At 38.1% G+C, this 26,143-nt stretch overlaps 1 protein-coding gene across 1 annotated transcript in view; it reads left to right on the top strand.

Moving 5' to 3' along the window:
- Window positions 1-26,143, top strand: part of LOC101341390 (uncharacterized) — a gene marked incomplete at its 5' end in the record, with an annotated part of 229,369 nt that overhangs the window by 107,257 nt on the left and 95,969 nt on the right. The window contains 1 exon segment of the mRNA XM_023727725.1: window positions 11,537-11,670. Coding sequence (XP_023583493.1) covers window positions 11,537-11,670 — 134 coding nt within the window.

Raw genomic sequence — 26,143 nt, 5'->3', positions numbered from 1 at the left:
CAGTGGTTTGTAAGCATGGTGTTATTCAGTTTCCATGTAATTGATTTTTTTTCATTGCTCTTTGTGTTATTAATATCTACGTTGATGGTGTTGTGGTCAGAGAAGACAGTTTGTGTTATATCAACGTTTTGGATTTTGTTGAGGGTTCCTCTGTGGCCTAATATGTGGTCTATTCTGGAGAACATTCCATGTACCTTGGAAAAGAATGTGTACTTTGCTGCTGTTGGGTGGAGTGTTCTAGATATGTCTATGAAATCAAGTTGGCTGATTGTACCCTTTAGGTCTTCTGTATCTTTGTTGAGTTTTTTTCTAGATGTTCTGTCTTTTACCAAGAGAGGTATGTTGAAGGCTTCTACTATTATTGTGGAACTGTCAATTTCTCTTTTCAGTGCTGTTACAGTTTGTGTATTATGGAGCCATGTCATTGTTTGCATAGATGTTTATTATGTTTAAGTCTTCATGATGGATCGACACTTTAATCATGATATAGTGCCCTTTGTCTTTTACAGTGGATTCTGCTTTAAATTGTATTTTATCTGACATTAGTATTACCACTCCTGCTCTTTTTTGGTAGCTGTTTGCTTGATATAGTTTTTTCCATCCTTTGATTTTTTAATAAATTTTTGTCTTTGTGTCAAGGTGTGTCTCTTGTAGACAGCATATTGATGGATCCTGTTTTTTAATCCATTCTGTCAGTCTCTGTCTCTTTATGGGTGCATTTAGGCTATTTACATTCAGTGTAATTATTGATAGGTGTAGGTTTATTGTTGTCATTTTGTAGTGCTTTTTCTCTTGGTACTGACGTTTTCTTTGTTCTTCTTACTCTGCTGTGCTGAATTCCTTTTGTTTATGGACATTTTTTTCATTTTTTTCGTAGGTTTTTTTTTACTGAGACTTTATGTTTTTCTTCTTTATTTTGATGAGTAGGGTTGTTAAGCTTCTTTGTTGTTACCTTGAAGTTTACCCTTGTCTTCCTAGGTTTGAAGCAGTCTATTATTACTTGGTATGACCTTGCCTTCCTCTCCATTAGAAGGTTCTATACCTACACCGTTTATTCCCTCTTTTATTGTTCTGATGTTGTTGTCATGTACATATCATCCTCTCTGTTTCCCTGTAGTAATTCTTTTCATTTTGTATAGTCCTTGACAGTACATTTTCTAGGCTGGTATTTGGCTGGTACGATCCTGCATCCTAGATTCAGCCTGTGGTCTGATGTTGTTTGTTCTCATTTCAAAGGACTCCCTTTAATAATTCTTGTAAGTTTGGTTTGGTTTTCACATAGTCCCTAAATTTCTGTTTACCTGGAAATTTCCTAATTTCAGCATCATATTTGAATGAAAGTTTTGCAGGATATATTATTCTTGGGTGGCAATTTTTTTCTTTCAAGGTTTTATATATGTCATCCCATTGCCTTCTTGCCTGCATGGTTTCTGCTGAATAAACCTAGCTTAGTCTTATTGTTTCTCCTCTGTATGTGACTTTTTGTTTTTCTCGAGGTTCTTTCAGGATTCTTTGTTTGTCTTTAGTTTTACTATGATTATGATATGCCTTGGTGATTTTCTTTTGGGGTCTATCATATATGTGGTTTGTTGAGCTTTTTGGATGGTCAGCTTTTCATCTTTCACGGTATTTGTAAGTTTTCTGTCAGCAATTCTTCAATGATCCTCTCTGTGTTTTCTGCTTTTTCCCCCTGTTCTGGAACTCTGATCACTCACATATTTTTGGTTTTGATTGTATCCTACGTAATTCTCAGGGTTTCTTCATTTTTCTTTGTTCTTTTTTCTGATTTTTCCTCAGACTTGTATCCAAGTGTTTGTCTTCAATTTCACTGATCCTTTCTTCCATCATTTCAAACCTGCTCTTTTGCCCTTCTATTACACTGTCTGTTTCTGAAAACTTGTTTATTCTTTTGGTTTCTAATTGTCATTTTCTATGATTTATACTTCTGAATTTATTTTGGAAATTTTTTCCTGTATTATTTTCCTGAATTCTTCCATTTTTTGGTCTGTATTTTCCATGAATTTGTCTATTTTTTCCTCTTTTTTGTCTGTTTTTTGCTTAAACTCTTGGTTACCTCTGAATAATAGAGATATGAATTCCCTATCCAGTATTTCTACTGCTTTTTTTTTCTACTGGAAAGTCATCTGGTGTTTTATGTTGTACGCCTACTAGAACCATCCTGTCCTTTTTTTTTTAAATATGTTTTCATGTTGTCTGCTGTGTTCAGGACATTCAGTAGTTATTTTCTTTATTTTATTGATTGTAAATTTGTTTGTTTCATCCTGCTTTTTTGTTTAATTTGGTTATGTCTGAGCAGGCAGGGTGTGCATTCTTTGTTGTTTACTTGTCTGTGGGTACAATACTTTTCACCTCTTTGCCAAATGTACAGGGTCATTCTCTCAGCTTTGGTGCAGCAGGAAAGGTCCAGGTAAAGGGGAGTTGCTGGGATGCATCATTTGTGGCACTTACTAGGGCTGACAGGGCAGGCCAGGAGTTAGTGCAGGGCAGGTTCTTGTAGGCCGTGCCTGTGCTGCTTGAGAGTGTGATGTTCAGTGCACAGTGCAAGTAAGTAGGAAGGAGAGGGAGATTGTGATGTGTGGAGCTACAATGGGTATGGTAAAGAGATGAGAGAAATAAGAGCCAAGAGCAAACAAACAAACAAAAAAAGAGTGTTAAGGGAGCTTGTCATCGAGGTGGAGAGATGAGAAGCTGAGAAATGGAGAAAAACAAAACGGAAAAAAAAAAGAAAAAGTGTAAAAGAAAAATAAATAAATAAATAAATAAAAATTAAGGGAAAAAAACAAAACAAAGCCTCCAAGGATCCCACCAGTGCGACTGTAGTAACTAGGGAAGTGGCTCCCAGGCCATGAGGTACAGCCTGGCTGTAAGAGGTACAGGTGTCACACTGTGCCAGGTATTCAGGAAACAGGAAGAGAAGGTAAGTATAGACAAACAAGAAACTGAGAAATGAAGAAAGACAAAAAGGAAAAAAGAGAAAAGAAAAGAAAAACAAAATCAAATAAAAGAAAAAAGAAATGCCCCCAGTGTGGTGGCATGGGCTGGGAAACAGTTCCACAGTCTTGAGGCATTTCACAGCCTTTCAAGAAGAAGCAAAGATGGCACACAGAGCCAGATGTTTGAGAGAAAGGAGGAGGAGGTGGTGAGAGATGCGGAAGAAACCAAAAGAAGCAGAAAAAAGCAACACTAGCAACAAACAAATGGCACTCAGGGAGCTGGTCAGTATGGGCAGATGGAATCCAAGTGGCACAGGGCAGAAGCCGGTGCCTCCTGGCTAAGAGACTGTGGTCACAGGAAGCAAAGGAGGCTGAGTGGGGGTGAAGAAGGGTGGGGGGTGGGCAAGCATATATTTCTGGTTACTGCTTGTTCTGTCTCCTGCTGGGAGCTCCCTGAAGTTGCTTTCCTGTACTCCCTGTTTTCTGATCTCTGACAGGAGTCCAAGATGGTAAATTCATACTGAGTTAGCTGTTAGGGGACCTCCTCTCTTAACTCTCCTTGCTGTCTATTCTCTGTCAGGTTCTTATTCCATTTGGTGTTGGCTGAGTTCTTTATCTCTTAATTTGATGCTTAGTGTTCCTGGATTGAAGTTTTTCTCTGTTTGATGTAGTTTTTTGGGTCTTTGCTGTGGAGGGATGGCGTGGTGCTTCTGTTTATAGTGTCATGTTACCTGGAAGTGGTAAATACCTTTTTCACCAACATAAACCACAACTATACACAAGGATCTTGCCAAATGGAATGCACGGGAATCAAATTGACTACATCTGTGGAAAGAGACCAGGGAAAAGCTCAATATCATTAGTCAGAACAAGGACAGGGGCTGACTGTGGAACAGACTATCGTTTGCTTATATGCAAGTTCAAGTTGAAACTGAAGAAAATTAGAACAAGTTGATGAGAGCCAAAGTACGACCCTTAGTGTATCCCACCTGAATTTAGAGACCATCTCAAGAATAGATTTGAAGTGTTGAACACTAATGACCAAAGACCAGACGAGTTGTGTCATGACATCAAGGACATCATACATGAAGAAAACAAGAGGTCATAAAAAGGAAAGAAAGGAAAGACCAGAATGGATGCTAGAAGAGACTCTGAAACTTCCTCTTGAATATTCAATAGCTAAAGCAAAAGGAAGAAATGATGGAGTAAAAGAACTGAACAGAAGATTTCAAAGGGCGGCTCGAGAAAACAAAGTTAAGTATTATAATGCAATGTGCAAAGAGCTGTAGATAGAAAATTGAAAGAGAAGAACACACTCAGTGTTCCTCAACTGAAAGAACTGAAGAAAAAATTTAAGCTTCGAGTTGCAATAGTGAAGGATTCTATGGGGAAAATATTAAATGACACAGGAAGCCTCAAAAGAAGATGGGCAGAATACACACTGTCATTATACCAAAAAGAATTGGTTGACGTTCAGCCATTTCAAGAGGTAGAATATGATCAGGAACCAATGGTACTGAAGGAAGAAGTCCAAGCTGCACTGAAGGCATTGTCAGAAAATAAGGCTGCAGGAATTGACAGAATATCAATTGAGATGTCTCAACAAACGGATGCAGTGCTGGAAGTGCTCAATGCCAAGAAATTTGAAAGACAGCTACCTGGCCAACCCACTGGAAGAGATCCATATTCGTGCCTATTCCCAAGAAAGGCGATCCAACCGAATGCACAGATTATCGAACAATATCATTAATATCACACCCGAGTAAAAGTTTGCTGAAGATCATTCGAAAACAGCTGTAGTATATCGACAGGGAACAGCCAGAAATTCAGGATGGATTCAGAAGAGGACATGGAACCAGGGATATCATTGCTGATGTCGATGGATCCTGGCTGAAAGCAGAGAATACCAGAAAGATGTTTACCTGTGTTTTCTTGACTATGCAAAAGCATTTAATTGTGTGGATCATAACAAATTATGGATAACATTGCAAAGACTGCGAATTCCAGAACACTTAATTGTGCTCATGAGGAAACTGTACATAGATCAAGAGGCACTTGTTTGGACAGAACAAGGGGATACTGCATGGTTTAAAGTCAGGAAAGGCATGTGTCAGGGTTGCATCATTTTACCATAACTATTCAATCTGTATGTTGAACAAATGTTCCAAGAGGATGGACTATATGAAGAAGAACGGGGCATCAGGATTGGAGGAAGACTCATTAACAACCTGTGTTATGCAGATGACAAGCTTGTTTGCTGAAAGTGAAAAGGACTTGAAGCACTTACTGATGAAGATCGAAGACTACAGCCTTCAGTATGGATTACACCTCAACATAAAGAAAACAAAAATCCTCACAACTGGACCAATAAGCAACATCATGATAAATGGAGAAAGGATAGAAATTGTCAAAGATTTCATTTTACTTTGATCCACAATCGACACCCATGGAAGCAGCGGTCAAGAAATCAAAAGACTCATTGCATTGGGCAAATCTGCTGCTTAAAGTGTTGAAAAACAAAGACGTCACCTTGAAGACTAAGGTGTGCCTGACCCAAGCCATAATGTTTTCGATCGCCTCATATGCAAGCGAAAGCTGGACAATGAATAAGGAAGACTGAAGAAGAATTATGCCTTTGAATTGCGGTGTTGGAGAAGAATATTGAATATACCGCGGACTGCCAAAAGAATGTACATATCTGTCTTGGAAGAAGTACAAGCAGAAGGCTCCTTAGAAGCAAGGATGGCGAGACTACATCTTACATACTTTGGACAAGTTGTTAGAAGGGACCAGTTCCTGGTGAAGGATACCATGCTTGGTAAAGTGGAGGGTCAGTGAAAAAGAGGAAGACCCTCAATGAGATGGATTGTCATAGTGGCTGCAACAATGGGCTCAAGCATAACGACGATTGTGAGCATGGTGTAGGACCGGGCAGTGTTTCATTCTCTGGTGCGTAGGGCTCTATGAGTTGGAACCGATGCGATGGCACCTAACAACAAGAACAATGAACATTATATCCAGGAGAAAACATGAAGAGCTCTGACCTCATGTGCTTATATGACCAATTATTATACTGAGCCCGTGGAGAGGATTCTGTCTGCATTATCTGGATGTTTGGATTATTTGGAAGTTTTATTCATTCCCATTGCTTCGGATACAACCCTTTCATATAATTAGATTATACTGTCTAGGTATTGTTTAAGGAACTAGTGACTTTTCACCAACCAATGTACTGTTACTTTTTATATAACAACTAGGTAACAGTGAACATATTTAAGTATTTATAGCTATCATAAGAGAGACTTAAATTATGCACAAATAGTTGCCTCCTCTTACTTGAATTCTAGCTTAGTTTTATGTTATGAGCTACCCTCTGTATACAAACTGTGAGGCTCTGGGTACTAGTAATCTGAAAAAATGCAGAACTGAAGATATAATTCAGATGTTAAATTTTTAGTATAGTATAAGTAATTTCAGACACAAGTCTTATGCAAGTTTATATTAAAATATGTTTAGAAAATTCATTTTTTCACTTCATACTAGTCTACTAAGATCATTGATTTAGGTAACAAAATATAAATGAATTACTGTCATGCACCCATATCATCAGGTCCTGAATATGTATATTAAAATCTTACTTAGAACAATATGACAAAAGTAGGTTTCAGATAATAAAATAGATGACATCTTTTGAAAGATACGTGCTTTTCAATTGTCTCATATGCATGTGAAAGTTGACAATGAAAAAGGTAGACAGAGGAAGAATTTGTCTGTTCAAATTGTAGTGTAGGTGAAGAATATTGAATATACCCTGGACTGGCAGATGAATGAACGAATCAGTCTTAGAAAAAATACAATCAGAATGCTCATTAAAAGTGAGGATGGCGAGACTTCAGCTAGCTTACTTTGGACACATAGTCAGGGAAGAACAATCAATAGAAAAGGACATCATATTTGGTAAAGTAGAGGGTCAGCGAAAATGAGGGAAACCCTTAATGAGATGGATTGACATATGAAGTTTTCTGGTCTTTTACCATTAAGTGTGATGTTATCTTTGGGTTTTCTATAGGTTCCCTTTATCAGATTAAGGACATTCCCCTCTATTTCCAGGTTGTTGAGTGTTTTAATCATGAAAAGGTGTTGGATTTTTTTCAAATGGTTTTCTGCATTTGTTAAAATAATCATATGAATTATTTTATTTTATTTTATTGATATGATGTCTTACATTAATTGGTTTTTGGATTCTAAACCAATCGTGTGTTCATGGGGTAAATCCCACTTGGTCATGGTGTATAATTCTTTTTATATATTGCTGGATTTATTTGCTGTTATTTTGTTGAGGACTTTTGCATTCACGTATATAAGAGATGTTGGCCTGTAGTTTTCTTTCCTTGTGATGTCTTTATCTGGTTTTGGTATCTGGCCTTATAAAATGAGTTGGAATATGTTCCCTCCTCTTCTATTTTTTAGAAAAGTTGTGAAAATGGTATTAATTCTTCTTTAAATTCTTGGTAGAATTCTTTGGTAAAGTCAAATGGTCCTGTGCTTTTCTTTGTGAGTAGGTTTTTGATTACTGATTGAACCTTTGCATTTGTTATCGGTCTATTCATATTGTCTACTTCTTTTTGAGACAATTTCAGTAGTTTATGTCTTTGTAGGAATTTGTCAATTGTATCTAACTTATTGACATAGAATTGCTCATAATATTCCTTTACAATCTTTTTCATTTCTGTAAGGTTTGTAGTAATGCCCTCACTTTCATTTTTTACTCTAATTATTTAAATCTTCTCTCTTTTTTTTCTTGGTCAATCTAGCTGATCAATTTTGTTGATCTTCTCTAAGAACTAGCTTTTGATTTCATTGTTGTTTCCTCTTCTCCATTTTGTTAATCTTTGCTGTAATCTTTATTTTCTCCCTTCTGCTTGCTTTAGGTTTAATTTGCTCTTCTTTTTTCAGTGTCTTGGTGAGTAGGGGAGGGAAATATCCTGAGTTCTCCTGGCATGGAAACTCTGTGTCATGAGCTGGGACAAGGGTAATCAGGGCTCCAGTATTCTCAGTGCAGTTCATTCAAGGTAAGATCTTCATTCCATGAGTGGGGGATGGGCAAAGAAGGAAGCTTCCAACTCTCAACCGCATTGCCTGTAACTTAGCTTCAGCAATAGGTAGCACGTGATACTTTAAAAAATGCTGACTCTGTACTCCTCGTAGGAAGAAAGCCCTCTGACTGGAAGCTGGGTGGAGAGAGAGCCCTGTGTTCTTGACTGCAGCAGTCTGGAGTGGAGTCTCCACCTCACTGAGCTGGTATAGGGGAGGGGGGAAGTGGTCTTTGTTTAAATATCACAGACTTTTGTTTCTATTACTGATTTTTTGTAGATTTTCTTGAATAGATATTTCTTTGTTTACTGTCTGCCCTTAGGATCATATTTAGAGGTCTTAAAATAGTTGTTTTTCTTTTTTAACACTGATTTTCACCAGTTTCCTTTGGGAATGGGTCTGCAGAGTCCCTTGCTCTGTCATGCTGGAAGTTGATCTCCAGTCTGGTGGTTATTGATATTTCTAAAATTTTTGATATAAGGAGACACAATTTGAAGAATAATTCATCATCCAAATGCAACTATATGTATAATACTTACCTTTCGATAGTATTTCCAACTAGCAATTCTGATTCTTTCACTTTCTGACACAGGCTTTATTTTACATTGCAGATAATAAATTTTCACATTACTTTTCATTAAATTTTAAAGTCAGAAAGAGAGAATATGCTGATAAGTTTTGCTCCAGTTCAAAGTATTATTAGAGGCCACTTTGGAACTTGAATTTTGAACTTCTTTATGTGACCTACCTGACCCAAAGGCAAAGTGGGCATCCTTCTGTACAGAGTGATATGAGGAAATCCTGCAAGACTTTTATGTAGTTGTCTTAACTAGTACTACTGTAATACAAATACCACAAGAGAGTGGCTTTAAAGAACAGAAATGTATTTTCTCACAGTCTAGAATCTAAAAGTGCAAATCTGGGTCTTAGCCATGTTGATTTCTTCATTGGGCATTCCTTGGTTCTTGGTGATCCCGACATGGCATTTGTCTTGCCTTGTGTGTGAGCATATGTGTCTGTGTCTATGCTGTCTTTTATAAAAGTCAGAAATGATTAGATTTAGGATACACCCTGCACTGGTATGACCTCATCTGAATGATTACATCACATTACATTAGGTTACATTACGTTACGGAAAGTGATTACTTTGCATTAGATTAGATTACATCCAAGGGAATAGGAATTAGGATTCCAACACATATTATGAGGGTGGAAGCACAATGCAATCCATAACAGTAGTGAAGAACTAACCTTACCCAAAGAGAACTCTGGCCTTTGCTATTGGCTGCTGGGAAGTGATTTCTAGTCCCCTGATAGTAGTGTCTTTGTTTGCCTGGGGCTTTGGCCACTGGGCAGTTTAACAATGTGATTTATGATGGGTGATTTGGGCCATGCCATATCAATTCCAACCTCTGGAGGCACTGGAAAGTAAAGACATTATCCTGACCACTGAGGGGGTCTGGAGACTAAAGTTCGGCCACCAGGCAGTATGTGATTGAGCCCTAATAAAAACTTTGGACCCTAGAGCTCAGGAGAGCTCTCTTGTTGGCAATACTATGTTTATATTGTCACGTGCCGTGATAACACTGTTCATGACTCCATGGGGAGAGTATGACCAAAAACTCTGCATTTCGACCCCTTCTAGATACCACCCTATCCATCTTTTCCTTCTCTGATTTTAATTTGTATCCTTTCCCTGTAACAAACCATAACTGTGAGTATAACAGCTTTCAGTGAGTTCTGTGAGTCTTTCTCATAACAGAGGGTGATTTTACAAACCCCATACTCACAATTGGTGTCCAAAGTGAGACTGGTCTTGTAGGGACTGCTCCTTCTAACTTTAAAATTGACTAAAATCATTGCACATTTCCAGAAATGTCTTTCAGGACCTGCATTTCCTACTACTAAAGTAAGTATTGTGTTATATAAAAGAATATTGATGTCATTTTTGAAAGGCCAATATAGAGTCTTGAAAAGCCAATGAGGTGAAAGGGAGAGGATGAGAGGTGGTCATTTGGTATTTCACAGTGATGCTCAGGCTGATCCTGTTATGCAGCCCTCCCTATGCTTGTTCGGGATCTCTGCACTAGCACCCTGTTTCCTGCTTAGTGCTCCCTGAGGACTTGGTGCATGTGTCTGTATAGCACTCACCAAGACAGATCAGAGGCCATTGCCTATGTGTTTCCCATTTGGGCTGCAGCCTCATCACTGTCAAAGCTGTGTCTTATGCATTGTGTTATTCCTAGTGCTTATAGCAGTGACTGGAAGGTCATTTATCTTCTCTTTGTAAATTCTGGATTTCTAACTTATTTGTACATAGGTAAATGGGCCCTCAATTACATTTAGGAATCTTTACTTTTTTCTCTCTAGTTGTGCATTTACCCTCAGTGAACCAATTTATAGTTATTTCTGATCTTTTCATTTTTTGATGTTCCTTTTTTTGACATCAATCTCCATTGTCTGAGTACTGTATTGTAATTAAGTCATTACTGGAAAAACCTAAATTTTATAGGTTTGGTGTTTAAAATCTTACTATTGCATAAAATTATATCTTATAATCCTTGAAGGATATAAATAACAACATGGTCGGGGCAGTCCCTAAGATACTAGTAGTGTATAGTCTGGGTTGTCACTACAAATGGTCAAGTGTTTCTAATTTTTGTTGTTCCATCTTCTCATGTTGACATATACTTCATGAATCACCTTAAATTATTGACTACAACTGTGGCATAAGGAAGTAGTTGCAATTATTTATTATTTATGTAGAGTCAGACATTAATATAGTTTTTTGTTCTTGATGAGTCCTCTAAAATCTGAAAGTTGTAGTGTTGCAATATGTGAATAACTTCCATTCAAAAAGTAAATAACAGTCGTATGCCTGATCCTAAGGAATGAACATGAACAGCTTAACATTGAAATCCTAAATAAAAACAGCACGATGAGCGTACACTATGAAATTGAAGTACTTATTCAGTTAAGTTGGGGATGTCTATTTCTGATCAAGACACCAAAACAAATTGTTTTTAAATAAAAGGCAGAAAAACAGCCAATGTTTTCCTTCATTTACATGTATGTGTATGTGTCTTCGATTGTCATATTTCAGTAAGGTCATATAAAATTCTTTTTGAATCAAGTTTTAGTTTCCCCTTTTGAGGAAGGCTTAGTACCATGTTATCAGAGGAGTTCTCATTTAGAGTCTATACGAAAAACATCTTGAATAAGTCATTTGATCCATACTGTGGTGTTAAACTGTTACTTGGATTTACAAAGCAGTGAATAGGTTTTATGGGAATGCCATTCACATGCAGCCTGCTGTGAAGAACAAAAAGTCATTTTGCGGTAACTATGTAATGCTGGGTACAAAGATTTGACTTGGCATTGAAACAGAAACAACACAAAACTTAGCTTGCATAGCCAAGCATATGGTGAATTTTCTGAGAAGAAACAAGTGATTTCGAGAGGATGGCATCTTTTAAAATCTCAATTTCATTTGGCAGAGAAAACCCAATGGGAATGTCTGCAACACTCAACCAAGAGGAGCAAAAGATAAATGAGACAAAAATCCAGACAGAAACACCACCAAAATCAGAGGTGAGGGATCCCTTATCTTCTCCAACCACAAGTAATCAACAGTTTTTTTTCTTTTTTTATGGTTGGTTTGTCTGTATTGCTATTGCTTTGTGGCTACTCCAGGAAGAGTATCAAATTGTTTTTATGATAAATGTTACATTATACCTATTCCTCACTTACAACTTTCTTGTTATCTAACACTTTGCATTTATGACAATAGCAAAAAAACTACTAGCTGATGAGTTTGCACATTAATGACATACATCTGGCAGTAACAAATGCTGAGGTGTGAGGTGAGAGTAATGCTGGTTGTGATGGTTATGTGTCAGCTTGGCTGCGCCATGATTCTCAGTGGTTTGGCAACTATGTAATGATGTAATTTGGCAATTATGTAATGATGTAGTTATCCTCCATTTTGTGATCTGATGTGGTCATCCTCCATTTTTGCATAAAACTGATTTTCACATAACAACCTGGTCTTTGGAAACCTAATCATGTTGGTAAGTGAGGAGTGGGTGTCTATCACATGAACTGTTTTTATGCTATTATTATGCTTTTTGTGGTTTTATATTGCAAATAATGCATATATTTTAAAATGAGTTTCTTTGTCTTGAAATCAATGTTTACTCTGGAACAATTATCTGAGAAAAAGATAGTATTAAATTATGACAACATATTGGTCTATCACATACAAAATATTTTATGAATATATTTTATGGACAACAGTAAATTATCATCAAAGTCTAAGTAACAACAAAAATAATCTTTTCTACTTCTCTGACATAGAAACTGAGGCATGAATAAAGTGCTCTAGGCCTCAAGGTTTGAATTTCTAGTTTCTCTCTTCATCTATTTGATCATTTTTCTTCTCTTAAATGTGTTCTCTTCTGACTGGGAAGTACAAAATTATGATCTCTGACAAGTCCTGTTCATCAGAATCCAGCCAGTTTTGGGTGAAATGAAATAGTGGACTACTGTTTCTGAACCATTAAAAAAAAAAAAACCCATCACAGGAGACAAATAAATTATAATCTTGTCTTAAGAAAAGTGCTTTTGAAAATTAGTTACTGGTGTGCTCCCTTTTCTTTAAGAAAATAACAGATAATAGATGCCTCTTGCAGACAACTCTACAGTACTATCACACAACCATAGAGAAGAGAAATTAGCATTTTGATTTTTGCCACATTGGACTAGTCTCAGTTGCATATTTCCATGTCATGTCAAGAATCCATAGAGCACTGTAAAGAATCACACTGCATGAGAAACACATGCTTAGTTAAAATTTTTGACAGAAGGAGAATTTAATCTTTGTGACAGGAAATAATGGCACCTAAATCAGGGATGGCCACTTCAAGTAAAATTTGAGTTGGTTGAAAATAGCATGTTAGCTGAAGTCTCTAAGAATAGACTTTTCTTTTATGAGTAGCAAAATGCTTAAGAGAAAAGCTTCCATAAGTCTTACAAAAATTTTGTCTGTTCTGGCAAAAGCATTTTTAAAATGTTACCATTGTTAAATTTTTAGAGATTGAGATGTTTAAGGTTTTGATTGAGATAGACCAAGTGATTTACAAAATGATAAAATCAGGTCTTATGATAGAGACCGTTTCAAATCATTCTTTCATTTAATCTATCATCAAATATTGATTGTGTGATACTAAATGTCACTAAAGATGGGCAAAACAGACATGATCTCTGCCCTCTTGAAGGTTAAAGTCTAGAAGGCCAGATAGACCTTAAAAATTCATCACACAAAAAATAGGATTAAAAACTGACAATATGAAGGAAACTTTAGCAAGTGCTAAACACTTAAAATTTAAGTTATTGATTCATTGTGAAAACAAGAAGATCATTCCTCCTTGTAGTTCAATGACAACACAGTAGAAACTTTGGAGAGTGAGCTAAGACTGAGGAAAAAAATGACTGGGATGAATTTATTAATGAGCTTTCTAAAACATGGATTCAACAAGTATTCATGTGCTGCTGTGCATGTGGAAGTGTTGGTGTGCAAAAATGCAGTCATTCCACAGATATTTGCAGTATGCCTGCCATGTGATAGGTACTGACTGTATTAGGGCAGGCATTGCAGAGATACAAGGCATGTCCTTATTACAGAGATTACCTCACACCTGTATGTGGTGGCCCTACATAAACATGTAACTGAGCAGAGGGCTTGCTTCCCGATAGGATGACCTTTCACAGAAGGAGTTTGCCTCCTGGAAAACTACTGTAGCTGAGCACTTAATCCTTGCAAACTATTGAAATAACAGATCTGGCCACTGGCTTGCAAGTCACAAACGTGTAACTACAAAACTTTCACCCCAGCCTCACCTCTCCCATCATAGGAGGGGAATGGCTGATACTTCCCTAAGCGTGAGGGCAAGGTGGTAGAACAGAGCTGCAGGCTATTGTGTATGTGAGGGGTTCAATAATCATGCATCTTAAAAGCTCTACACACAGTGGCTAGGGTCCAACCCCCAAAGCCTGCCATCTGGCCATGCTGGATCCTTATACACTGTCCCAGAATTCAGTCAACACCAAGAGATCTGCACACCTGCCACTGCACATTTCTCCATGAGTTACTCCTCATCTTTCCCATCTTGGCTCCTGAAGTTTTGGGGCTGCCTGGCCATTTCCCTTGTTTGCTTGACACATATAAATGTCAAAGGTGGCATCCCAAAGGTCAAAAATCAGATCTTTCTATAAAGTGCATGCTGGGATCACCTTAACTTTTGCAATATTGATTAAACCCAAACCAAACCAGACCTGTTGCCATTGAGTCGATTCTGACTCATAGCAACTGTTATAGATTGAATTGTGTCCCCCAAAACATGTGCGTCAACTTGACTAGGCCATGTTTCCCAGTATTGTGTGGTTGTCCACCATTTTGTGATCTGATATAATTTTCCCATGTGTTGTGAATCCTAACCTTTATTATGCTAATGAGGCAGGATTAGAGGCAGTTATGTTAATGAAGCAGGACTTAATCTATAGGATTAGGTTGTGTTTTGAGTCAATCTCTTTTGAGATATAAAATAGAGAATTGAGCAGAGAGGAGCGGGACCTTGTCTTAGTCATCTAGTGTTGCTATAACAGAAATACCGCAAGTGGATGCCTTTAACAAAGAGAAATTTATTCTCTCACAGTCTAGGAGGCTAGAAGTCCAAATTCAGAGCTCCAGCTCTAGGGGAAGCCTTTCTCTGTCTGTCAGTTCTGGAGGAAGGTCCTTGTTATCAACTTCCCTTGGTCTAGGAGCTTCTCAGCTCAGGGACCTGGGGTCCAAAGGACCCACTATGCTCCCAGTGTTTCTTTCTTGGTGGTATAAGATCGCCCTGTCTCTCTGCTCATTTCAGTCTTTTATATCTCAAAAGAGATTGGCTTAAGTTGTAGATTAATCTTGTAGATTGAGTTTACATAACTGCCACTAATCCCATCTCATCAACATCATAGAGGTAGGATTTACAACACATAGGGAAATCATGTCAGATGACAAAATGGTGTACAATCATACAATACTGGCAATCATGACCTATCTGAGTTGACAGATATTTTTGGGGAACACTGTTCAATCCATGACAAACCTCATACCACCAAGAAAGAAGAGCCAGGAAAAGAGTGCTTCCTTTGGACGTGGGGTGTGTGCACTGAGAAGCTCCACAACCGGGATTGATGGCAAGGACCTTCCCCCACAGCAGACAGAGACAGAAAACCTTCCCCTGGAGCTGATGTCCTGAATTCAGACTTCAGCCCTCCTAGACTGTGACAGAATAAATTTCTGTTTGTTAAAGCCATCCATATGTGGTATTTCTGTTATAACAGCACTAGATAACTAAGATAGCAACCCTTTAGGACAGAGTAGTACTGCCTCATAAGGTTTCCAAGGCTGTAATCTTTATGGAAGCAGACTGCCACATCTTTCTCCTGTGGAGTGGCTGTGTGGGTTAGAACCACAGCTCTCTTAATTAGCAGCCAAGCACTTAACTACTGCGCCCCCAGGGCTCCTTGCAATATTGATTAGGATGAGTTAAATCAGGTACATTTTATTAATAAAGGGCTTCTTTTAGTTGATGATTTTATAAATATGATAAAAGGCTTTGTTTAGAAGAATTGAATCAATAGAATATATTGACAAGATCACCAGAGACATATAAAGTAACTGAAGAATCATTTTTAAGTCTAATGTCTTTTTGCGTGTTAATAAGTAATTGTTTCCTACTAGCATCCCATGGGCAAGTCCTAGTTCGGTTGTTGCTCTTGATCCTGATGTGGATCTTCTTTCTTCACTCTGGGTATAATGTACATCTTACATGAACCACAACTGCCTCTGCCTGTCCACATTGGACTTGCTGGTTTCTTGCAGAGAAGGAGTGGAGTTGGGTGTTTAATAACAGACTCTGGACTTGGACATGCAATCCTATTAATCCAAATGTTGAAACTTCCTTTAATGCAGATACACTTTGAAAATATCATCTACAAAATGTCCATGAGATGTTTTAAGTTTTACCTTCTCTGATTGCAGTGGGAGTGGTTTTATAAACATCTGTGACTTTAGGTGGGAAAAAACATTTTCACGTATGAATACTAACTACAAGGTTCTCATTCATTACTTAGCAATTAGATCATTACTCCCTTAGTTGTCTTCTTTCTACCTCTATCAAACATCTGTAGTAGTAAAAAGTTGTGTTTTGCCTGAAATACTTTCTTCTTGGTTTTGCCATGTAACCGTGTCATGCTAGATAGATTTATATTACATTAGCCATTCATATTAAAATACGTTAGTAGAAAAATATTTTAGAAAACTTATTTCATACTTTTAAAACATCTGAAAACAACTGTCAGTTCCTGAAGAATGTGCTTACATTTTTCAGTCTACTTTCAAGATAGTGCAGGATGTATATAGCTTTGAGGATAAATTATACATAAAATAAACCTGTTCGTAGAAAACCTCCAGGAAGCATGGTTTGGTGGAAAGAGCACTGAACTGGGATTCAATGGAATTGTGTATCATATCTGTTCAGTCCCTCAAACATCTGTGTGATACTGGCCATGACACTTGACTATTCTAGAACTCAGTTTCTTTATCATTACAGTTAAGGCATTAAACAGTGTAAACTTTAAGGTTTAATGTTTTTTCCATGAACCATCTTGTCTTCACAGTCAGGATGGTGTGTGCCTGCCTTAGCTTGCTGTTATAAGTAACATCAGCTTCTGCTCACTCATTCCATCTCCTGCTGCCTAACTTGAAGAGCAGTTGGATTTGGGTAACTGGACTGTGGATTCCATCACTTATTTTTAATTTGAGGTGCAGGTCTCTCAGTGTTTCTTCAGTATTGTCAAAAATGGCTAGTTGATAGATTTGATGCATTGAACACTAATGACTGAAGACCAGGCAAGTTGTAGGTGACATCAAGGATATCATAAATGAAGAATGCAAAAGGTCATTAAAAAGACAGGAAAGAAAGAAAAGACCAAAAGAGATGTCAGAAAAGATTCTGAAACTTGCTCTTGAACATAGAGTAGCTAAAGCGACAGGAAGAAATGATGAAGTAAAAGAGCTGAACAGAAGATTTCAAAGGGTGGCTTGAGAAGACAAAGTAAAGTATCACAATGAAATGTGCAAAACCCTGGAGTTAGAAAACCAAAAGGGAAGAACAATCTCAGCATTTCTCAAGATGAAAGAAATGAAGAAAAAATTCAAGCCTTGAGTTGCAATATGGAAGAATTCTAAGGGCAAAATATTGAACCATGCAGGTAGCATCAAAAGGAGATGTAGGGAATAGACAGCCTCACTGTACCAAAAAGAATTGGTCAATGTTCAACCATTTCAGGAGGTAGCATATGATCAAGAACTAATGGTACTGAAGGAAGAAGTACAAACTACAACGAAGGCACTGGCAAAAAACAAGACTCCAGGAATTGGCAGAATGCCAACTGAGAAGTTTCAACAAAAGGATGCAACATTGGAAGCCCTCAGTCTTCTATGCCAAGAAATGTGGAAAAGAGCTTCCTGGCCAACCAACTAGAAGGGATCCATATTTGTGCCCATTCCAAAGAAAGGCGATCCAACGGCAGAAATTATCAAACAATTTCGTGAATAAAAAACACAAGTAAAATTTTGCTGAAGATAATTCAAACACGTTTGCAGCAATACATTGACAGGTAACTGCCAGAAATTCAAGCCAGATTCAGAAGAGGATGTGGAATGAGGGATATCACTGCTGATGTCAGATGGATCCTGGCTGAAAGCAAAGAATTCCAGAAATATGTATACCTGTGCTTTATTGACTATGAAAAGGCATTCAGTTGTGTGGTTCATAACAAATTATGGATAACATTGCAAAGAATGGGAATTCCAGAACACTTAATTTTGCTCATGTAGAACCTGTGTATAGACCAAGAGGCAATCATTTCAACAGAACAAGGACATACTGAGTGGTTTAAAATCAAGAAAGTTGTGCTTCAGGGTTGTATCCTTTCATCATACTTATTCAGTCTGTATGCGGAGAAAATAATTTGGGAAGCCCGACTATATTAAAAAGAACATGGCATCAGGAGTGGAGGAAGGCCCATTAATGACCTTTGATATGCAGATGACACAACCTTGCTTGCTGAAAGTGAAGAGGACTTGAAGCACTTACTGATGAAGAGCAAAGCCTACAGCCTTCAGTATGGATTACATTTCAACATAAAGAAAACAAAAATCCTCACAACTGGATCAACTAGCAACATCATGATAAATGGAGAAAAGATTGAAGTAGTCAAGGATTTCATTTTTCTTGTATCCACAGTCGACACCCATGGAGGTAGCACTCAAGAAATCAAATGACATATTGCATTGGGCAAATCTGCTGCAAAAGACCTCTTTCAGGTGTTAAAAAGCAAAGATGTCACTTTGAGGACTAAGGTGCTCCTGACCCAAGCCATGGTGTTTTCAATTGCTGCATATACATGCAAAAGCTCGACAACGAATAAGGAAGACCACAGAAGAATTGATGCCTTTGAATTATGGTATTAGCGGAATATTGAATATAACATGAACTGCCAGAAGATCGAACAAGTCTGTCTTGGAAGAAGTACAGCCAGAGTGCTCCTTAGAAGCAAGGATGGCAAGACTTCATCTCACATATTTTGGAAATGTTATCAGGAGGGACCAGTCCCTGGAGAAGGACATCATGCTTGGTAGAGCAGAGGATCAGTGAAAAAGAGGAAGACCCTCCACGAGATGAATTAACAAGGTGGCTGCAACAATGGGCTCAACATAGCAACGATTGTGAGGATGGCACAGGACCAGGCAGTGTTTCGTTCGGTTGTACATGGGGTCGCTATGAGTCAGAATCGACTTAGTGGCACCTAACAAGAACAATCATTATGAATATCTGTATTACAGTGTGATTTTCCAAGTAGGAACCTATCTTCCCATATACACTGAACAGCTGGACCCTATACAACTATTAATACCATGTTGGTTTGGAATACTTGTTTTAGGCCTCTTTATTGCATTCTTGGTATATATTAATATCCTTAGGATATTTTGCACATAAAATCCTTTCCGTGCAAATGTCTCTCATTCCAAAATACTTAACTTATTTTGAACCAAAGTGCAGGCCATTATTTTGATACTTGCTCATTTTTATCTTATTTTTTAACAGTGTAACATTCTGTCATGTTAAGATAGCTTTGATTACTTGATCCTGTTTTCTATTTGTTAGCTATCCTTATCAGCTTTGTGTTTTCTGTGTTTTGTATAAATGCCTAGTATATCTTAAATCATGAAACCAATAAATTCATGAATAAAGCAAGATTGTTTATGCTCATTTTTCACAAAGAGGTATTTTTCATTGTAAGATATCTATAAGGAGAATGCTTAGACTTTTATTTAGATGATTTTACATTTTTAAAGATTAGGTTTAAACAATGACCATTTTTGCAAGATATTGCATCATGAAATCTAAGGGATGCTTACTTTCAACTTGCTTTACTTTTCAGTATAAATTGGCTTTTTCATATACTGTCTTGATAAAGCACACACAGGTTTAATACAACCTGTCGTTTTCTGTCCACACTTTCTAATGGTGATTCATACACTAAATTGACCTCAACTTTGATCAACCCAAGAACTATTCGAATTACATAACTTGTTATTTATTTCTATGAACTATTTTTTTCTTCCTTCAGAGCATCAGGAGGCCGGTAGCAAAAAGGTAGCTTAGTTTTTTTTTTTTTTTTTCTGTCTGAGTCACTGTGATTGGTTTAATTAAAATGTTCTGCCACCTCCATAGAGGACCTTTTTTGAATTATCTGAATAAATTTTAGGTACCATAGATTTCAATCAGGGAGACCCTGAAGGCTCTGCTGATTAATCCAGAGTTCCCATCAAATATTCTCTCAGCTCAGAGTATTTTAAACCTCAATTCAATAAAAGCAATTGATTTTATGGGCCTCAGATCAAGAAATTATAGCCTGAGATGGGTAGAGCCAATGTGGCACACTAGACAGACACATCATGCCATCCCTCTGAAGCAAAGACCTGAAAAACTAAGTAAAACAGATGCAAACGTCAATCTTGGAACCCCAAGCATCAAAGACGGATATGAAACTAGATCAAACACCAAATGGAAGAAGAAACTGGTGGAAAACAGAGAATGAGGAGAGATATGGAGTGGAGGTCCCCTGTCAACTAATCTGGCACAGCATGGCCATCTTGAAGCACAGCCAGCAAAAACCCTGGACAGGGAGTACAGGAAGGCAACTTTCCAAAGCTCCCAACAGGAGACAGAGCACTTGGTAACCAAGGAAACATGCTTTCCCACCCCTAACCATTTTGGTGAGTAGAAGTAAGAACCGCCCCATGCTGGGGGCCACCACAGTTGGGGTCCACAATATGAGCCACCCTCCCCAGGCCAGCCCCTCTCAGTCCTGCTGCATGGCTTTTTTTTGGTCTTTCTTCCTTTTCTTTCTCCCTCTCACCTAACCCTGTACAATACTCCCTTTCCTGCCAGCCCCCACCACACCGCCACCAGTCTGCCACCACCCTGGGTCTGCCTCACCCCCATCTACTGGTCCTACTATGCTGCCATATATTTTTTTTTCTTTTCTTCCCTTTCTCCCTTTTCTTTCTCCCTCCCACCTAGCCCCGTACTCCATCTCACCCTCTTTCTGCCCGCCCCTGCCATGCAGCCATGGCTAGAGATCCACCAGGCCACTGCCACCCCAGGTCCATCCCAGCCCCACCACTGGCTCACGCCATGCATCTTTTTTTTTCTTTTTATAAATGTGTGTGCATGTTTGAAATACAATTATTTATACATCTGTATTCCCCATTAGATTAGATGTGTATCTCCAGAATTGGTTTCTCATTATTTATCTTTCAAACCTTTAGTAAGCATCATTACTATATAGACAGCAATGAGCATAACACACACACAAACAAACATATTTTGACTCATAGTGATCCTGTTTTACAGAGTAGAACTACTCCATTGGGTTTTCTTGGCTATAATCTTTATAGAAGCAGATTGCTGGGCTTTTCTTCTGTGGTGTCATTGGGTGAGTTACAAACACCAGCCCTTAAGTTAGTAGTTGAGTGCAAAACATTTGTGCTACTCAGTGACCTTGAATTTAACACAGTGCCTAGGAAATAATAGGAACTAAATAAAGTTTTCTTAAATTGAATTAAAGTGAATCCTTTTAAATAACTAAGATACTCCTAATATATTAAGTAAATGATTAGCATCCTAAAGAGTACCCTACTGACCAAAGATAACTAATTACTCTCTGGGACTGACACGTGTGTTGTGGAATTTCCATTGGTAGAGATCTGGTTACACTGTTGTGTAGGGTCTGAGCAATTTCCAAGTGAGTTTATTAATCATGTTTGATTTATTGGTTATGTTTGAGTAGAAATGTCAGGCAGAGTGGACAGATGTTCACACACTACCATAGTTTTACACAAATAACGCATGCCTTCTACAATTGTTTGTCAACCACGCCCTGCCCTGTGAAGTATTTTTGTAAGCACCATTATGCCAATTATTTTTTACATGTTGCTGTGAAAAAATTAGCATACCATGCTTACAAAAATACTTTGTGAGGGGAGTATGCGATTTGCAAACACACTTAAAATGTACACATTGTTTGCATAAAATACCATATATTTTAAGTTTGGAAAATTATCATAAAATTTTGTTGGGCCAGTGTGTCAGGGATCCCCAACACCACGTTCAAGCTCAATAATTCACCTGAAGGACTCACAGAACGCAGAAAATCTGTTATACTCATGGCTATGGTTTATTACATCTAAGGGATACAGATTAAAATTAGCAAAGGGAAAAGGCACATGGAGCAAAGTGGAGAGTTCAAGCACAGGCTTTCAGTTGTCCCCACCCAGTGGATTTGCACAGGGACATGCATAATTCTCCCAGTAATGATGTGTGACAACATGTACAAAGTAGTGTCAGCCACGGAAATTCCAAGAGCCTTGGTGTCCAGGATTTTTATTGAGGTCAGTTATATAAGCAGTGCCTGCATAACTGACCTTAGATACTCAGTCTCCAGCCCCGCAAAGGTCAAACTGATATAGCAAGGCCCAAGTCCTCAGGCATTCAAAAACAGTCTTATCAGGCAGAATATTCTATGAGCTCAGAGATGATCTCCCAGGACCCAGTCAAGGGCCAGTCCTTTCTTTGGAATATTCTGGGTTTGAATAACCCAAGCCTGTTGAGTTAACCTTTACTGCACAACTGGTTTTTATTATCTCTGCCATGTCAATGTCCTTTGATATTACGCCCAGAAAGGCATGGGAGTAAAACTTGCTCTGCCTGAGTTTGAAGTTTGTTTTTTTGTGACTGCCTGTGTAACTCAGGCCAATTACTTAACCTCTAAGTCCTGATTTGTCCACCTGTTTAGTAAGGGACAGCACCTCATAGGACTAGTGTGAGGACTGAATAAGAATGGCATGAAAATGTATGTTAAGTGCTTAGGGCAATGCTAAGCACATACTAAAATCTCAACTATTGGCAATGTTGCTGCTGTATCCTGGAGAATTGTGTTTAAGAATACATGGAACACCCATGAATGATGTTTCAGTGAGGGGCATGGAGACATTCCATGCTTCACTATTATATGACTTGGGCATATTATTTAATCTATGTGCTCATTTTTCTTATCTTAAAATTTACATAATAACTTACTTCATGAGTTTGTAATGAGGATTGAATGAGAAATGCATATAAGATATTCATCCCAGAGCCTGGCATATAGTAGGAACTTAATAAATTGTGAATATTATTCAATTCTTCTTCAGTTATAGCAGGAAAAATCCTTGCTGTTATAATGACAGAAATTACCTAGGATAATAAAGAAAAGGTGACTTTAAAAAATGAATGTCTTTTCTTTTCAGAACACTTGTTTCCATTTCAATTTTTTTGCATAGTTTTTATTTTAAAATTCGGTTAGTATAGCTTTGCAGGAAGTAACTAGTTATTTGCTGGATTTGTTGTTGTCATTGTTGATACTATAGTGGAGTGCCTGGAGCTGCCTGTGGTTTCCAGCCACAAAATTAAAGGTAGGACAAGAGTACTGGATACATTTTAATTGTTTGGAGTGGGGAAATTTATCTCATTACCTTGACTCTATAATATTTCTACCTGGAAATAAAGTTAAGAGTTAAGGTCCAGTTGGGGCAATTCCAGACAACAAATGCAGAGGATCTTAGGAAATGCTCTCAGCACTGAAAGCCCCAGTATTTATTCAAATGAAGCAACAGGCAAAAGATAATGTGAAGAAGACAGTCAATTTAGTTCTGGACTTTGCTTTATCAGCATTCCTTACAAATAAGGAATGAATGTTTGGGAACTACTAGCTGATGGAGGCTGCCCTTGTGAAACACTATTGCTGAGTAGTCCAGGCCCTCAAGGAGTCGCCTTTTCTAAGCACCTCAGAAACCATTTGCGTGTGTGAACATTTCATCTTCACTTCCAAATCTTTCCATTTTCCTCTCCAGTGGGGCATATTTTTCAGAAATATTTTCAGATTTTTTTATCTCGTCCTGATCTGTCATTTTTATATACCATTTGAAAGCGTGTTTAAAAAAAATTTTTTTTAAATTGTACTTTAGGTGAAGGTTTACAGAGCAAATAGTTTCTCATTACACAGTCAGTATGCATATTGTTTTATGACATCATGAAACACTCTCACTTCTCGATCTTGGAGGACCTTTTTCCTTTTTTGGTATATAGCCAAAGACACATCGTTTCAAAAATTTCTACACGTACAATTCAGTGACATAGATTACGTTCTTCCAGTTGTGCTGCTATTCTCACTATCAGTTTCCAAATTATTCCATCACCATTATCTTCAGCTCACTGCCCCCTAGGCTTCTCATCAAACCTTTTGAGTTGCTGTTGTCAATTTGGTCTCACATAGATAATTCTTTTTTTTTTCTTTTGATACTTTAAATGAAGGTTTACAGAACAGAATAGTTTCTCATTAAACAGTACACATATTGCCCTATGACAAAGGTTAACAACCCCATGACATGTCAACACTATCCTTTCTCAACCTTGGGTTCCCTATCACCAGCTTTCCTGTCCCCTCCTGCCTTTTAGTCTTTGTCCCTGGACTGCTGTGCCTCATTAGTCCTGTGTTGTTTTATGGGGCTAACCAATCCCTGGCTGAACAGTGAACCTCGGGAGTGACTTCACCACTGAGCTAAAAGGGTGCCCAGAGGCCATACTCTTGGGGTTTCTCCAGTCTCTGTCAGGCCAGTAAATCTGGCCTTTTTTTGTGTGTTAGAATTTTGTTCTACATTGTTCTCCAGCTCTGTCCAGGACCCTCTGTTGTGATCTCGGTCAGAGCAGTCAGTGGTGGTAGCCGGGCACGATCTAGCTGTACTGGACTCAGTCTGGTGGAGGCCTTGGTAGATGTGGTCCATTAGTCCTTTGGAGTAATCTTTTCCTTGTATCCTGTTCTCTTCATTCTCCCTTGCTCCCAAAGGGGTGAGATCAGTGGAATATCTTAGATGGCTGCTCAGAGGCTTTTAAGACCCCAGACGCTACTCGCCAAGATAGAATGCAGAACATTGTCTTTATAAACTGTGTTATGCCAATTGAGCTAGATGTTCCCCAAGACCATGGTCCCCACAGCCCTCCACCCAACAATTCAGTCCCTCAGGGAATTTGGATGTGTCTATGGACCTTCCATGACCATTCCTTGTACAAGTTGTACTGGCTTCCCCAGTATTGAGTACTGTCTTACCCTTCACCAAAGTCACCACTTATCTATTGTGTATTTAGTATTCCCCCCCAATCACTTGTAACCAACAAAGATTATTTTTTGTGTGCAAACTTTTTCATGAGTTTTTACAGTAGACTTCTTATACAATATTTGTCTTTTTGTGACTGACTTATTTCACTCAGCATAACGTCCTCCAGTTTCATCCATGTTATGAGATGCTTCACAGATTCTTTGTTGTTCTTTCTCATTACATAGTACTCCATTGTGTCTATGTACCACAGTTTGTTTATCCGTTCATCTGTTGATGGGCATTTAGGTGGTTTCCATCTTTTTTCCTATTGTGAACAATGCTGCCATGAACATGAGTGTGCATATGTATATTCGTGTGAAAGCTCTTATTTCTCTAGGATATATTCCTAGGAGTGGGATTGCTGGATCGTATGGTATTCTATTTCTAGTTTTCTAAGGAAGTGCCATATTATTTTCAAAATGGTTGTATCATTATTCATTCCCACCAGCAGTGCATAAGAATTCCGATCTCCCCGCAGCCTCTCCAATATTTGTTATTTCCAGTGTTTTTGATTCGTGCCAGTAATGCCGGGATGAGATACTATCTCATTGTGGTTTTAATTTGCATTTCTCTAATTGCTATTGATCCTAAGCATTTCCTCCTGTGTCTGTTGGCCGCCTGAATGTCTTCTTTGGAGAAGTGTCTATTCATTTCCTTTGCCCATTTTTTAATAGGATTATTTGTCTTTTTGTTGTAGAGGTGTTGGATTTTCTTGTAAATTATGCAGATTAGACCTTTGTCTGACTTGTACAGTCCAAAAAACTTTTCCCAATCTGTAGGTTCTCTTTTTACTCTTTTGGTGAACTCTTTTGAAGCATGTAGGTGTTGATTTTTAGAAGATCCCAGTTATCTAGCTTATCTTCTGGAGTTTGTGTGTTGTTGGTTATGGTTTGTATCCTGTTAATGCCGTGTATTAGGGCTTTTAGCATTGATCCTATTTTGTCTTTATAGTTTTTGACTTAACATTTAGGTCTTTGATCCATTTCAAATTAGTTTTTGCATATGGTGTGAGGTATGGATCCTGTTTCATTTTTTGACAGATGGACATCCAGTTTTGCTGGCACCATTTGTTAAAAAGACTGTCTTTTCCCAATTTGATGGACTTTGGGCCCTTGTCTAAGATCAAGTGACCGTAGGTGGATGGATTTACATCTGGGTTCTCAATTCTGTTCCATTGGTCAATGTATCTGTCATTGTACCAGTACCAGGCTGTTTTGACTACCAT

Source organism: Trichechus manatus, unplaced genomic scaffold (genome assembly GCF_000243295.1).
Source record: "Trichechus manatus latirostris isolate Lorelei unplaced genomic scaffold, TriManLat1.0 scaffold00018, whole genome shotgun sequence".
Lineage (NCBI taxonomy): Eukaryota > Metazoa > Chordata > Mammalia > Sirenia > Trichechidae > Trichechus > Trichechus manatus.
Note: the sequence above shows the minus strand (reverse complement) of the source record. Positions and strands in the feature narration are given on the sequence as shown.